The 14,724-nt window shown below is 35.1% G+C and overlaps 1 protein-coding gene across 1 annotated transcript in view; it reads right to left on the reverse strand.

The window, feature by feature from the left end:
* Optix (optix) overlaps positions 1–14,724 on the reverse strand; it is a 112,038-nt gene that overhangs the window by 71,873 nt on the left and 25,441 nt on the right. Inside the window, exons 2-3 of the mRNA XM_067773781.1 lie at positions 8,115–8,233; positions 6,757–7,006 (exon numbers count right to left, since the gene is read on the reverse strand). Of these exons, the coding sequence (XP_067629882.1) occupies positions 6,757–7,006; positions 8,115–8,233 (369 nt within the window). The remainder of the gene's footprint in view (positions 1–6,756; positions 7,007–8,114; positions 8,234–14,724) is intronic.

Here is a 14,724-nt window from a genome sequence, read left to right on the forward strand (position 1 = left end):
TTGATATGGCAGAAAACGAAACAAAATCATTTCGTTAATTTGACGTTCTTAACGTTAAAAAACGAAACGAAATGACTTTGTTTCGTTTATTAACGTTAATTATCGTAACGAAATGATATCGGTTCGTTGGTTAAGCATGCCTGGTTCTGAGTGGATATGAGTAAGGCCACGTCAACTGAAACAATGGAAAGTGAAGACGATTGTGAGCATCTGTGGACAAATACATATGTAACAAATGTGCACTTCAAAAAGTTTTTCAAAACTCCGCTAAGGTTTTTTAAGCGATACAAAACGATGACCAAAAAGCTTACCAAGTAATTAGCTCGAACTTCTGTAGCTTAAACTTCGAGCTCAAGTTGGAGTCTATCGGAAGCGTGAAGGGCCCAGATTTGTATTTTTCTGAATTAAGACCAAGAATTTAAGCTTAAACATAGGCCTATGGGTAAAGCAGTACCATCTTTAATTTCTTTGCTCATGCACATCAACATTTTTTGGCATGTTGACCGTTTTAAATGGAATGTGGATCTGGTGGAACTTGGTAGCCAGCTATAGCTATTTTAAATTTTAGATGGACTTTTATGCATTAAGGTTAGGTTGAACTCGTCGGCCAACAAAGACTTCACATAGACTGAATATGACAAAAAACAATTACCACAGCCTATATTTTGAATTAGAACGGTTATTTAATGACCACTCTGCAGTTAAGTTCAAAATACCGGTTTGTTAGTGATTGATCCGTAAACAAGAACAATCGATTGCCGAAAATATATAGGTAAATCACGTTCTGTTAAGACGTACATATGTAGGGTTATATTTATATTCAACTTTAAATGTACCTACTTTAAATAAATTGAATTTTTTTTGTTCTTGTTAATTTTTATTTTTCAATTGTAAAATATTGTCTTTCAAAAATTTTCATTCGGTTGAAATATTTAAAAACGTTTTGTAACATACTTTTAGGAGCGGTTAAATAAAAATATTTTATAAAAATAAATAGTGCTTATTATTAAATAGTGATTTATATATTATTTTATTTATTTATTTATTTGAACATATTTGTACAAGTAAGACTATGTCTTTTAGATAGTACATCAATCCGATCTTACAACTACAAATTACATATAAAGAGGAGTTTTCTTGAAGAATAAAAGGTAAAGTAGATAATAACATTTAAAAAAGAAAATCTATTAATTTTTATAAGTACATTGTGTGAAAGGAGCATCCTTGGCCCATTAGTTGAATAATCAATGATAGAATTATATAATTTAAAGTAAGTTGATAGAATTATATAATTAAGATAAGTTATGGATTAAGGAAGGATATTACTGCTAGTTTGAAACATCTGGCTTTTCTGATTGCTTTCGTCTTGGAGGGTAGTGAGTTCCAAAGACGGATTGTACTGACAAAGAACATTCTGGAGGATGTCACGTACTTAAAGTTAGGGATCAATAGATTCAGAGTCCGAGTAGATTGACACAAAGTTAGTTTATTAAATAAGTAAGGCGGATATTGAAAATGTAGTAGTTTGTGTAAGAAACATAAATTTCTAATTTTTAGGAAAGTACAAACGTCGCTTCCGAGAATTTGGGCAGCGTACGAAGATATATGGTCAAATTTCCTCTTAGAAAATACGAAACGAGCAGTATTGTTTATGGCTAGCTGCAATTTATTAAGCGACAGCGAATCAAGGCTACCATAAATAAGTTCTCCATAAGAAATGTGAGGTATTATAAGAGCTTTGACTAACACCACATTGGCGATCTAGCCAGCCAAACATAAAAACCGTCCTTCAAAAACAACGAATCAAATTTTAATTCTTGTATGCTGTATGAAATAATAACGCCACCAGTTGATGTTCAGCAAAAATCGATTTATTCTCTTCCTAGTTATATATTATGCGAGTGGAAACCATATTGACTTCCGAAAACGATACCATAGTTCTGTTTACTATATCCAACTTATTATTTTTATCAGCAAATTCTTAAACAAATTGTTAAAGGTGGTGCACTTGAACAAACTTTAATTGATTTACAAAAGACCAGCGAACAGATTTATTTAAATTCACTTTCAAATAAAGTGCGTAACATCTTGCAACGTCCAGCTCTAACTCGCTAAAAGTTTTGTAATTCGTACCTTTAAACTAGTGTGAGGTGTCCTCACTACTCGAAGAATTATCTTAAAAACAAGTTGAAAATATATACCAAATATATCGTGAACATCACAAGAGCCCTCTCTAACGCGTATTTGACGTAGACGTGGTGGTCCAAAAACTAGATGCACTTCTATAAAATTAGTTTATTTTCAACTGCACGACGTCGTCTTCGTCGTATTTTTGGATTGTCATTATTTCAGACGTTACCGCTGCATCATTAACATCAGCCTTTCAATCAAACATTGCAAGAGCAACAACAACAAAAGCTACAAATACAAAACAATTAAAGCCATTGCACAATACATTGTCTAATTTCATCAATCAATTTTAAAGCCATTGCACAATACATTGTCTAAATTCATCAATCAATTTTAAAACCATTGCGATAAATATTTGGTGAGCTGTATCTAGTATTAATATTATTTATATGTATCTGTATATGTATCAAAATAGATTAATAATTTGAGTTTTGTAAACGCTCCTTTCCGGACATTTTTATTTCTTCCTATAATATAATTTTTGTAGTTATTTCTATTAACAATGTTTCATTCACCATCAAATAATATACGTACATCTACACCACGAAATCAAGTAAACGATTCACTTATTGATTTGCATAATGAAAATTATCAAAATGATTTACCAAATCCATATGTGAATCAAAATAATGAAATTTTTGCTACATCGGTAAAACTTCCCCAATTTTGGACTAATTGCCCTGAAGCATGGTTCATCCATGCTGAAATGCAATTTAGTCGAAAGAACATTACTCAGGAAGGGAGGGTTATATTTATATTCAACTTTAAATGTACCTACTTTAAATAAATTGAATTTTTTTTGTTCTTGTTAATTTTTATTTTTCAATTGTAAAATATTGTCTTTCAAAAATTTTCATTCGGTTGAAATATTTAAAAACGTTTTGTAACATACTTTTAGGATCGGTTAAATAAAAATATTTTATAAAAATAAATGGTGCTTATTATTAAATAGTGATTTATATATTAAATACCACACATACATATATCGCACACATGGATCGAAACAGCGGTCAACTCGAAAAATCGCAATGTTCAGAAAAAGCAAAAAACTGACTGCCTCTCTCATATTGCGAAGTCCGGAGATAATCATAATTTCGAAATTACCGATTTTTGAGTTAGCTCCTTATTGATCTACGTCTGCCATATGTAAACCTACAGAGTTGCTGTACGTAAATAACATACATGCGAATTATTTATATGCTTGATTTTTTAACAAAAGCACTTCGATAACAAATCGATAAAATTCCGATAACAACGAAAAGTTATCAGCCTACTATCGAAATTTTATCGATAAAAATATCACTTCGATATCAAATCGATAATTTTTCGATAGAAAATCGTAATTTTTTTATAACACAGATATTTTTTCGAAAACAAGTTGATAACCTTTTGATTTTAAAACGATAAAAAGTCAACAACAAACAATTAACATGCCAATAAAATGATACCGAAACAATAAATCACACTAAACGCTCTGTGATAGTGAGAGAATGTTTGAAAATAAAAGTTAATCTTTGTGGTAACCCGAAAAAAAAACAAATATACACACTATGGTGGGACGATTTGTATGGACGAAAGTTAACCGATATTGCGCCATCGATTTTTCGATAGGATTTGGGCTCAGGAAAAAAAGTTCCACTATGCATACCCAAAAAAATAATTTTCGAACCTGCGAAATTTCCTTTTTTTTGACTTTTTTTCGACTTTGATTTTTAAGGTTTTTTTCATGACCTATTATAAATATTTTCATATGTATACCGCTAAAAATGTTTTTTTTTTCAAAAACCTGTTATCGCCAACGTTTTTAGCTGACATTTTTGGGTCAAATCAAATAAAATTTTTTAGTAGGTCATGAAAAAAACCTTAAAAATCAAAGTCGAAAAAAGTCAAAAAAATTAAATTTCGCAGGCTCGAAAATTATTTTTGGGTATTCGTAGTGGAACTTTTTTTTCTTGAACCCAAATCTATCGAAAAATCGATGTCTCGATATCGGTTAATAAATCGACCCAGTCTAATACAAACATCTCACAAGGAAACCTCAGTTTTGAGCTTAGAAATCGATTATTATCCATGATAAACAGTACTCCTTTTTTTTTTTAACCGCTAAAATAAATCTCTGGTCCATAGTGTTGCCAGAATTTGTTTGTGAAGTACTTTGACTAGGAATATGAGCTTTCTAGGACTCGGCTTAACTGCTGCCTCGGGGTCAGATACATTTTGCCGCCTAATTGGTGGAGTCTTGACCTCGCAAGAGCAGTCAACAATTTATTATATCGACTCAAGTCAACTTTAAATAAATATAAGACTGCTTTGTCTCTGTTACCAAATCCAAAAGTTGATCAAAAATTTACTTAGATTTTTGGTTTTGATTTCATACGTTTGTATGTATACACTGAAAGAAAAAGACTGGTAAAATCAACCGAAATACGGGTCAATTCAACCGAAATTTCTGTCAATTTTTATCCATCGCAACAAGATGCTGAATCAACTGCGCACAAATCTTTGATTCGTAATTGACCGTTTTAGTAGTCAAATAAACAAAAAAAGTTATTTCATTATACTTTACCCATAGTTTTGTTAAATTAACAATTATTACTGGCGCTCTAAGAATACCAATCAAAACTGTTAATATGAAAGGGATCTCTGTTCTTTTGAAATTACCAGTGCAAACTCTTACATTAACAGATTTAATGTTAAGATGAGACTAACAGCGAAAGCCGCAGAAATTACATAGATTTTTGTTCATTCGAAATAACCAGCGTAAACTTTTAAATGAACAGAGTTTATTGTCGAAATGACACTACCAATGAAATCTATTGAAATAACAGATATTTCTGTTTTTCTAGATTAATAGAGTAAACTTTTACATAAAGAGAGTATTCTGTTCATATGACATTAATACCTGTGGAAAAACTAAAAGCCGGCTAAAAATTTATTTTTACTTACGTAGTTTTTTTTGTATAAATTACATATAAGTACATTTCATTTCTAATGATTTTATTGCTTTATTTAGTAATATTAACTAAAATAATAATAACTTAAATCTGAATTCAAATAAACAAAACTTGTTCCGAATTACCATCGACAGCTTTGTACGAAAGTATGCTGCCATATATATGTATACGTAAATATGTGAATACATAAATACGCATGCTTGCTACATATACTTATATTTGCTACCTACATATTCACATACGCGTTAATACATGCCCTGGCAGAACTTTATTTAAAAAAATTTTTTTTTTAAATTTTCCACCATATTGTTATATTATAATTATATTTATATTTGTGTACGCACATTTGATATAAAATATTTCCATTATCTTTGAATTTAAAACAAAAATTGGACAAATAAGTAGATATGTATGTATGTACTTACTAACCGAACTTCAATTGGGCGTACATCAAATATGCTGGCACACATTAAACATTATGCACTTATTACTTTGTTTTATTAAACTCACTTTCACCAAATTTTATTTTTTATAATTTATTTGATTTATAGTTTTGAACTTCGCCGCGCGTCACTTCACTTTTCAAATAGAAATGAAAATAGTAGTCATGAAATTGATTATCAATACTGTCAGTTGCAGCTCATTCTACATTTCTTCTCTCGCATGTAGGTGCCACACTTGATTGTTTCGAACAAAACTTGCATTATAAATGTTTGACATAACATTTTAAATAGAGAACTTGTAAGTTATAGAAAAGTAAATAATCAAATCACGGGAAGGTAATTCACCACTGGAGTAACTTTAACTGTAATTCGGCAAATTTAATTCTCACACTTTATTTTGAAACGATTCCAGAACAACTCAAACTTTTATGCTGTCCACATTAAAAAAATATGTTTTTTATTATCTTAATAGATTCGTTCGCGTGAATGAAAATTCGTAAAAACTTGAACAAAATTTTACTAACTTTGGAAAAATCTGTTCGTTCAAACGAAACTTTTGCAACAAGAGGGCGCAATTTTGCATTTCGCTTGGAGGAGAAGTTGCAAAATTGTACCCGATAAATAGGTGTCAAGGTACGGCATAATTTGTTGCAGTGTTATGCAAAGTAAATTGAAAAAAGGGTTTTTTTCGTTTTGTATTGATAACTGGAAAACTAGTTTTTTGTTGTTTCCCAATGTGTGTGTTTTTTCGATTTGGTGGGTTCTTATTTTTGTGTTTTTTTTTTAACAAGTGGCACCATCGTCATAAGTACAAAGTAGAGAGCGCAGTGAGCGTAAAATTCTCTTTGAAATTCGCTCATGCATTGACTGTTGTTCGCTGTTGAAATGACCAGTGAGATCAGTTGTGTTAACAGAGAAATCAGTTAGATTGATTAGGAATTTGTCAATTTTACAGAATTTTGTTAACTAAGGAGCGACAATTTCTCTTCTGTTGAAATGAATAAACTAGTTTGTTCGCTTGACAAAAAACTCGGTCGAATTAACCACAATTCCATCAATTTCGCCGAATCTCCGTTAAGCTAAGAATAACAGAACCGATTTGTTATTTTACTAGCACCATTTCTTTCAGTGTATGTAAGTATAAGCATTTAGTAATTAGACTAACTCACCTATTTTTTGCGGCCGCCGCTCGATCTCTTTGCCTACGATTTTTGAACCAGTTCCCCACCTGAGTTGGATTGAGACCCGTTGCTTTCGCTAATTCTCGTTTTTTCGTTGGATTCGGGTATGGATCCTGAAGGTACCACTCACGCAGCAAACTTCTCGTTCGCTCCTTAAAGCAATGTGTCTTTTGTTCACCATCCCATATAGTAGGAGGCAGGGGAAATTTTTTTCGAACGCGATATTTATCCACAGGACCTTGAATAGCAAATAATGTACAAATCAGTGAGTTTGATCTATAAAAATGCAGAGACAAGGAATAATAGACCTTCAAAACTAAACTCCTTAAGCCTTTTTTATAACGTATCGAGCCGAATCGAACTCTGTGCAATTCAAGACGAACCAAAAAATTTCCGTATGCTAAAACAATAGGCAAGCTAAAATTTAATATTTTCGTATTGTTTTTTTTTTTTTAATGTATGAAAACATTTATTTGAAGCAATTTTTAATTTTATAATTTATTTAATAATTTGGGAAAAATTTAAACAACGTGACATCAGGGCGGACAAGGCGACAGCTGTTTCGATTATACCTTGTAAATCTCTTCAAAGCCTTTTCTGCCGGAAGTGGGAGTCGAACCCGCACTCCTACGATAGTTGAAATGGTTACAAACTCAGCTGCGTCATGCCTTAGTTGTTGTAAAGTTTTTCCCAATTGCCTTCTTCTGCATATTTTAATCTTTTACACATTGCGTACTTCGTATGCAATTATGTGTTAAAGCTATGCTTGTTGGGACGGCGGTTTTCAAAGATGTCACGTTGTTTAAATTTTTCCCAAATTATTAAATAAATTATTGAAAATTATTCACTGAGTGTAGATCTTTCAATGCTCGGTTATTCAGTGACGTAACTATACTACCTGGGGCCCGTGGCAAATTCTTTTGATAGGAAACTATCAATAAAAATCGTCATGTTATACTCAGTGCAATGCAATGCATTTTATTATATTTTTTAATGTTATTGAAGTTTAAAACTCACTTTCTTTATTAGACATAAAACTTGATAAATTATCCTGCCTTTTGATACTATACCCCTATGTATTATGGTCTTTAGTTGCCTCACTTTGGATTCTAAGCAGAACTTATAAAAATATACTTTTCAAATAAAATAAAATACTCAGCTACAATATCAAAAAATATTTTTGAGCTCGCGACCTCTTGGCCCTGTGCCCGCTTGGGTCGGTCGGGGGCCCGTGGCATTTTGCCAGCCCTGCCGCCCTATTGATACGCCATAGAAACCCCGGCCGAATGTTCTTTGAATGAATCTATAATTTAGAGAGTCAGCATTATACCTACATACATACATACCCAGTGATCGGCCGCGTAGCTTTTCCGCTTCTATATAGTGAGCCTCGAGCCACATTGCTTGTAATTTGCCGTAAGATGCTTTTGTAAATTTATGATTTTCTATTATTGCATAAAGCTCCCTGCAAAGAAATTATAAAATGAATAGGAAATAAATCAAATAAGCTAACTGTATTATAATTCACTTTTTTTATTCGCACAAATATTCTCTTTACTACATAGCATATCTATCAACATTGAGTGAAATCCCACCCGCTTTCAGTTTTATTGGTGCGAAATCTACCTAAACAAATATTTCAATTATACCCCCAACCTGAATCACTCACGACGGGACATTGTCACATTTATTTATAATACTTTTTATTAGCTTCCGAAGCAATTTATTGTTAATCTGTTTTTGACACTTTCTAGTATCGCCCTTAATTTTTCATCGTACCATTTGTGATATCGATGGAAAGTATATACTCTTACAATACCGCAATATAGAATTGGTAAAATAACTAGTAATTTGATATCGGTCATGATTGAAACATTCAGATATTTTCCCGTGGCATTCTTAAGCGTAGTGGTAATAGTTTGACGGTATTTACCATCAAGTTCCAACGTTTCACTCGCCGAAAGAAATTAAGCTAGTAGAATAGTAGGTTTGCTGTTCTTGAATGAAAAGTTATTCAGTTAAATTGATCGCATTATGGCCAAGGCGAATTCAGTACCAGTTGTTGTTATCCGAACAGCCGATTGCTTCTTCTTGATAATTTATTTATTTATTTATTCTTCTGCACAGCGAATTGGTTGAATTCGCTTTGCCAACACTTTATTTATGAGTTCTTATAAAAATGCGTTTGTCTTTAGCTATCATACATCTTTGGCATGAAATTCGTCAGTTAAAGTATATCATCTTAAGAATTTCTTAAGACAACTGAGGCTATTATCGCTAGTGACCCAGGAATTGTTAGTTAACACGCGAAAGTTGTGCGGTCATCGTGGTGTTATGATAGCATGCTACGGCGACATTGAACTACAACCACGCCCATTTTTCTAAACTAAAAATTTGGTGAAACCTTGGAAAATGGTCGTGGCACTGGCCACTTTTAGAAGAAGAAAATTTAAAGGTCTGTCAAGTCGAAAATCAAAAGCCGTTAGAAATTACATAATTGGCGCTTAACCCTTTAAATGGTTATGACCGTCCAACAAGGCGCGCCAGTCGCTTCTTTCTTTGGTTAACTGGCGCTATTTGGTCACACCAAAGGAATTTCGGTTTCGGCTGCGGTTTCGTTCTTCAAAATTTATTTCGGTTCCGTTCCGGTTTCAGAATAAAAATACAAACATAAGTTTATAGACAAAATAATATTTATTAAAGAATGTTTGTACGTGGGTACATATAAAGAAAACAAGTCTGAATCGTTGATCAGGCTATACCAGATCGAACTTAGCATAGACTCAACTAGTTTGGTCTTATAGGTTCACGCTGAGCTAGTTAACTAAATTTTCATAACACTTTTAATGAAAATTCCGGGTTCGAACTTGAGCTCAAGCAAGGCCTATAATTGAAAAATTATTGATTAATTTGGAATAGAAGATACATAATTTTCAGACACATGCGCTGCGCAGATAGATCGATTTCGAAGGTTGCTTTATCAACATGCCAATAAAAACAAAAACAATTGTTAATAAACCAAGAGCACACCAAAATGTCAAAGAAGTGGATCCACGAGGGGCGAACTGGGGTAGAACTCCCCTACCAAAAGCCATCGAAGCTTTGTAAATCTGTGACACAGATATCAAATCTACACTCAAATAAATGAGAATGATTTTTCGCTATAGGAATACGGAAATTTCTTCCTCAAATCAATAAATTTTTCTCTAAAAACAATAGAAATACCTACATATCTGATATGTATTGCAGTTTTTTTCATTATTATAAAAAATAAAAAAAAATAAATGTAAGGCGCGATAACCTCCGAAGAGATCTAAGGCCGAGCTTCTCTTCCAATTTGCGTCGTGCTCCTCTTGATTTTCCCTACAAATTGGCCGGACGGGACCTACATGTTTTATGCCGACTCCGAACGGGATCTGCAAGGCAGATGAGTTTTCACTGAGAGCTTTTCATGACAGAAATACACCCGGAGCGCTTGCCAAACACTGCCGAGGGCCGACCCCGCTTAGAAAAATGTTCTTCTAATTGAAAAACCTTATTTCTAAAATTTTGATATTGCTTTGCCCGGGGTGCGAACCCAGGGCATACGGTGTGATAGGCGGAGCACGCTACCATCACACCACGGTGGTCATTATTATAGCAATTCATAAATAAATTGAGAAAAAATGTCTTTGCCTATTGTAAAAAACCCTCCTCATTTTGTAGATGGTGTTCTGGGGACATAAGACTTACATCCCGTAGCGGTTCTGAGGGCAGTGTTTTGGCAGGCCTGTATTTTCTTCCAGTGAGTAACCTTTAGGCTTGTCGACCATATCGGGGACGCGTAGCATGCAATCGGCCGGTCAATTGTAAGTGGCGATGAGCGTTTCTTTATCTTTACCCCAAGTGCTGCCAGCAAAAGATTTGAGGATTTTAATACTGCTCTGGATTTTCGGTAGGATTGCGGCTGCATGCTCTCCAAAATGTACATCTGTAGATCCTGATTGAACCTCACACCCAAGATTTTAGGATGTAAAACAGTTGATAGCATGTTGCCATCGACAGGGATGTTCAATATGGTCGATATTTGGCGCGTCCATGTTGTAAATAAGGTCGACGATGATTTGGTCGGTTTGAGACTTGGGGAAGGCGAGACCCTTCCGGGTCTGGCAGTAGAGTGCCGTGGTTGACCGTATCAAAAACTTTTGTCATGTCTAACGCAACGAATACTATGGTGGGGGTTTTGATTTAATCCGCAATTTATCTGGGTACTAATGGCATTAAGCGCGGTGGTTGTGCTATGAAGTTTTCTAAAGCTGATGACAGGCTAGTTGCAAATTTGCTTTGAAATAGGGGAGCAGAATGGCTTCAAATGTCTTGGTTACTGGCGATAGGAGAGATATCGGACGATAAGAATCGCCTATGTAAGCTGGTTTCCCAGGCTTTAATAGCGGAACCACCTTGGCCATTTTCCATTTCTCGGGGTTGACGAAGGTGGATAGGGACAAGTTGAAGACATGCGCTAAATAAATAAATCGGTCTTTGCCTAGGTTTTTAAGCATCGGCATGGCTATGCCGTCTTGGCCCACTGCATTAGATGGTTTATTTATGCTTGTGTGCGCGTCTGTTGGCCCGCCGTCTAGCTTTGTCAACCATAGAATGCATTACATATTGTCGGCAAAAAGCGCTGGCGCATTTTTTCGCATCCGACAGCACTTTATCGCCAAAGGCGAGAGAGATTTTGTTATTGTGCTTAGACGAATAGGGAAAGTCCAAAGCTTACCAAAACAAAGCTTACCCACACTGGAAGAGAGGTTACAATTCTTTAAATGCTCCTCCCATTTAGCCCGCTTGTGTTCATCCACAAGCAATCTGATGCGTTGCTTTATGTTCCTTATTTGGGGTCGTCGGTATCGTGTTGTCTTATAAGGTCACGTTCTCTCGCTAAATTTGCGGCCTCCGCCGGAAAATGGGGCTGAATTTCCGGAATTCTTCCGGCGGGAATAAAACGAGTCGAAGCGGATGCGATGACCTTGCGGAAAGCACGTTGCCATTGGCGGGCATCAATCGGGATAGGGAGGGCAGCAAAGCGATTTTCTGTAAAGGGTTTGTAATCATTCCACTTTCCTTTCTTAAAGTTGATGAAAGTGCTGTCCTTGGTAATGATGAAGTCGGCGGATCGCTCGAGCCAAAGGAGTATAGGCAGCTCTTCAGATGCCCATGTTACCATCGGCTTCTAAGTTTACATCGCCTGACCGGTCAGATATGCCTTGACGTTCCAGCACACTGTCCGTGCGGCCGATGTCGGGATCGAATAGATAATATTGCACTGAGTGGTGTATGATAAACGCGAGACCGCCTCCATTTCCGTTCTCGCGATCTTTTCTGTTGAATCGAAGCAATGCGGATGTTATGCCGCTTCATGAAATCAACTATCTCCGCGATCTTCCCATTTAAACCATTACAGTTTAACTGCAGAATTCTGAAGTGCAACGGGGGAGACCTCGTCACTCTAGGGGTAAGTGACGGGTGACTACGCCTGAGTTGACGGAGACAAAGACTGTTGTGGCCCTAGGACTGGACATCCCTGGGTAAGCATTGGGGTACCCGGTGTAGTTTGGTTTGCGGCCTGGCAGCATGGCGCAATGAAACCAATGGGGGGGGGGGGGGGGGGGGGGGGGGGTTGCTATCGCCGAGACCAGAACATCTAGGAAAGTGGCACCGTCCAAGACAGGAGCTGCATTGGGCAGATGACGCAAACATATATATTCTTGCTGGCAAATGGTGGTAGGCACTAAGGGTCTGTTTCCCTGACCTACTCGAATGCTAGTGCCGGAAAGAGGGGGATTACAAGACGGGGCAGGGACTGATGCTCGGCATTGCCACCGACTCTACTACGGAGATTGTAGTTATGAATAGGAGCGGCCGTATTAGATGGTGGTACCATGGGGCGCGAGTAGAATTGGGCTCGATACCTTCCCGGAGCAGGAGCGTATGGAGCAGTCCCTTTGCAAGGATCTGCTGGGAGGATGACAATTTGTGGGAGGGACGCAACAAATTAAATGGGGTTACACGAAACGACAGCCCTTGGTCGGGAAAAATTCCGAGTCGTTCCGGTACATAGAACCGGCTGCCTTGGGAAGCGAATTTAACAATCGGGTACTATAGTCGCAAAAAATACAGTGCAACATATGTATGTATGTGACGTGGCTGACGTATGTATCTCAAAAGTAGAAAACAGACAAGGTATGACGGGTGCGACGACTGATACGTTGCTTATCTGCCGTTTACCATTTAAATAAACACAGCCAACTCCGCTGTCAGTTTCTTCCTTGTCCGTCAAGTAAGTGACGTATTGTATCTGTTTAAACCATAAGTACCCACATATATGCGAGCACTGCCGTCCTAATAGAGAATGTGGGTATATACATTTTTTTCGAAAATGAGCTATTTGCATAGGCGAAATTGTCTTGAAGATGGGCATTTATTCGTGTATAAATATTTTTAAAATTTCAAATAAACATACAGTTATAGCGGTATTAAATTCACACGGCTTTTATAGAAAGCCGTATCTACAAAAATTTACGTACAAAATCCTGAATTTTGGTTTTGTAACAAATTTTGGGTTAAGGAAGAGCAGTATCTACAGTTTCACGTGTAACGAGTCAAAGTTTTACTTTTTTTTTGCATAAGTCCGAAGATCACATCAAAATTAGTGTATGCCTTTAATTTATAATTGAAAATAACATGTATTGAAAAGTACAAATGCAAACACGTTATGTTCAATATCTCAGTTTCAGTGAAAATGCCGATACCCACGTTCTTTATTAGGACGGTACCATACATACATATGGGGTATTCCATCCCATTTCGACCAATTTTTAACCCGACCCCTTTAGAATTGGCTGAAAGTTTTTCTTCTTTTTCTAGTTTACGAAAGGCGTTTTTCAGAATTGTTTCATCCAACTCAAAAAAAGTTATGAATTTTTAAAAAAACACCGTTTTTGTTTTCAAAATGGTATAACTTTTTCAAAAATTGACCGTTTGGGATCTTTTTTTTTTAAATTTGTTTTTAAATCTACTTTTCGGAAAAAATACAAAAAAAAATTTTAAAGTTTTTTTTTTGTAATTTTTCAGTTTTTCGAGATTTTTCGAATTTCGCCATTATTTTTTTTTTTCTCATAAAAAACTTCAATCAATCCTGCAATCATCCCCACTAATCCCGGAGTGGGCCGATTTTGTTTTTATTTAATTGAAAAAAAAAACTTTAAAAATTTTTTTGTATTTTTTCCGAAAAGTACATTTAAAAACAAATTAAAAAAAAAAAAAAGATCCCAAACGGTCAATTTTTGAAAAAGTTATAGCATTTTGAAGACAAAAACGGTGTCCGGCTCAAAATAAGTTATGAATTTAAAAAAAAAAAAGGTGTTTTTTTCAAAATGCTTTAACTTTTTCAAAAATTGACCGTTCGGGATCTTTTTTTTATTTTTTTTTTTAATGTACTTTTCGGAAAAAATACAAAAAAAAATTTTAAAGTTCCTTTTTTTCAATTAACTGAAAAAAAAATTGGCCCACTCCGGGATTAGTGGGGATGATTGCAGAATTGATTGAAGTTTTTTATGAGAAAAAAAAAATGGCGAAATTCGAAAAATCTCGCAAAACTGAAAAATTACAAAAAAAAAACGTTAAACATTTTTTTGTATTTTTTTCCGAAAAGTACACTTAAAAACAAATTAAAAAAAAAAAAAAGATCCTAAACGGTCAATTTTTGAAAAAGTTATAGCATTTTGAAAACAAAAACGGTGTTTTTTTTAAATTCATAACTTTTTTTGAGTTGGATGAAAAAATTTGAAAAAATTCTGAAAAACGTCTTTCGTAAGCTAGAAAAAGAAGAAAAACTTTCAGCCAATTCTAAAGGGGTCGGGTTCAAAATTGGTCGAAATGGGATGGAATACCCCATATATTGTATGCTTGTAA

The sequence above is a fragment of the Eurosta solidaginis genome, chromosome 3, assembly GCF_040869045.1.
Source record: "Eurosta solidaginis isolate ZX-2024a chromosome 3, ASM4086904v1, whole genome shotgun sequence".
In the NCBI taxonomy this organism is placed as follows: Eukaryota; Metazoa; Arthropoda; class Insecta; order Diptera; family Tephritidae; genus Eurosta; species Eurosta solidaginis.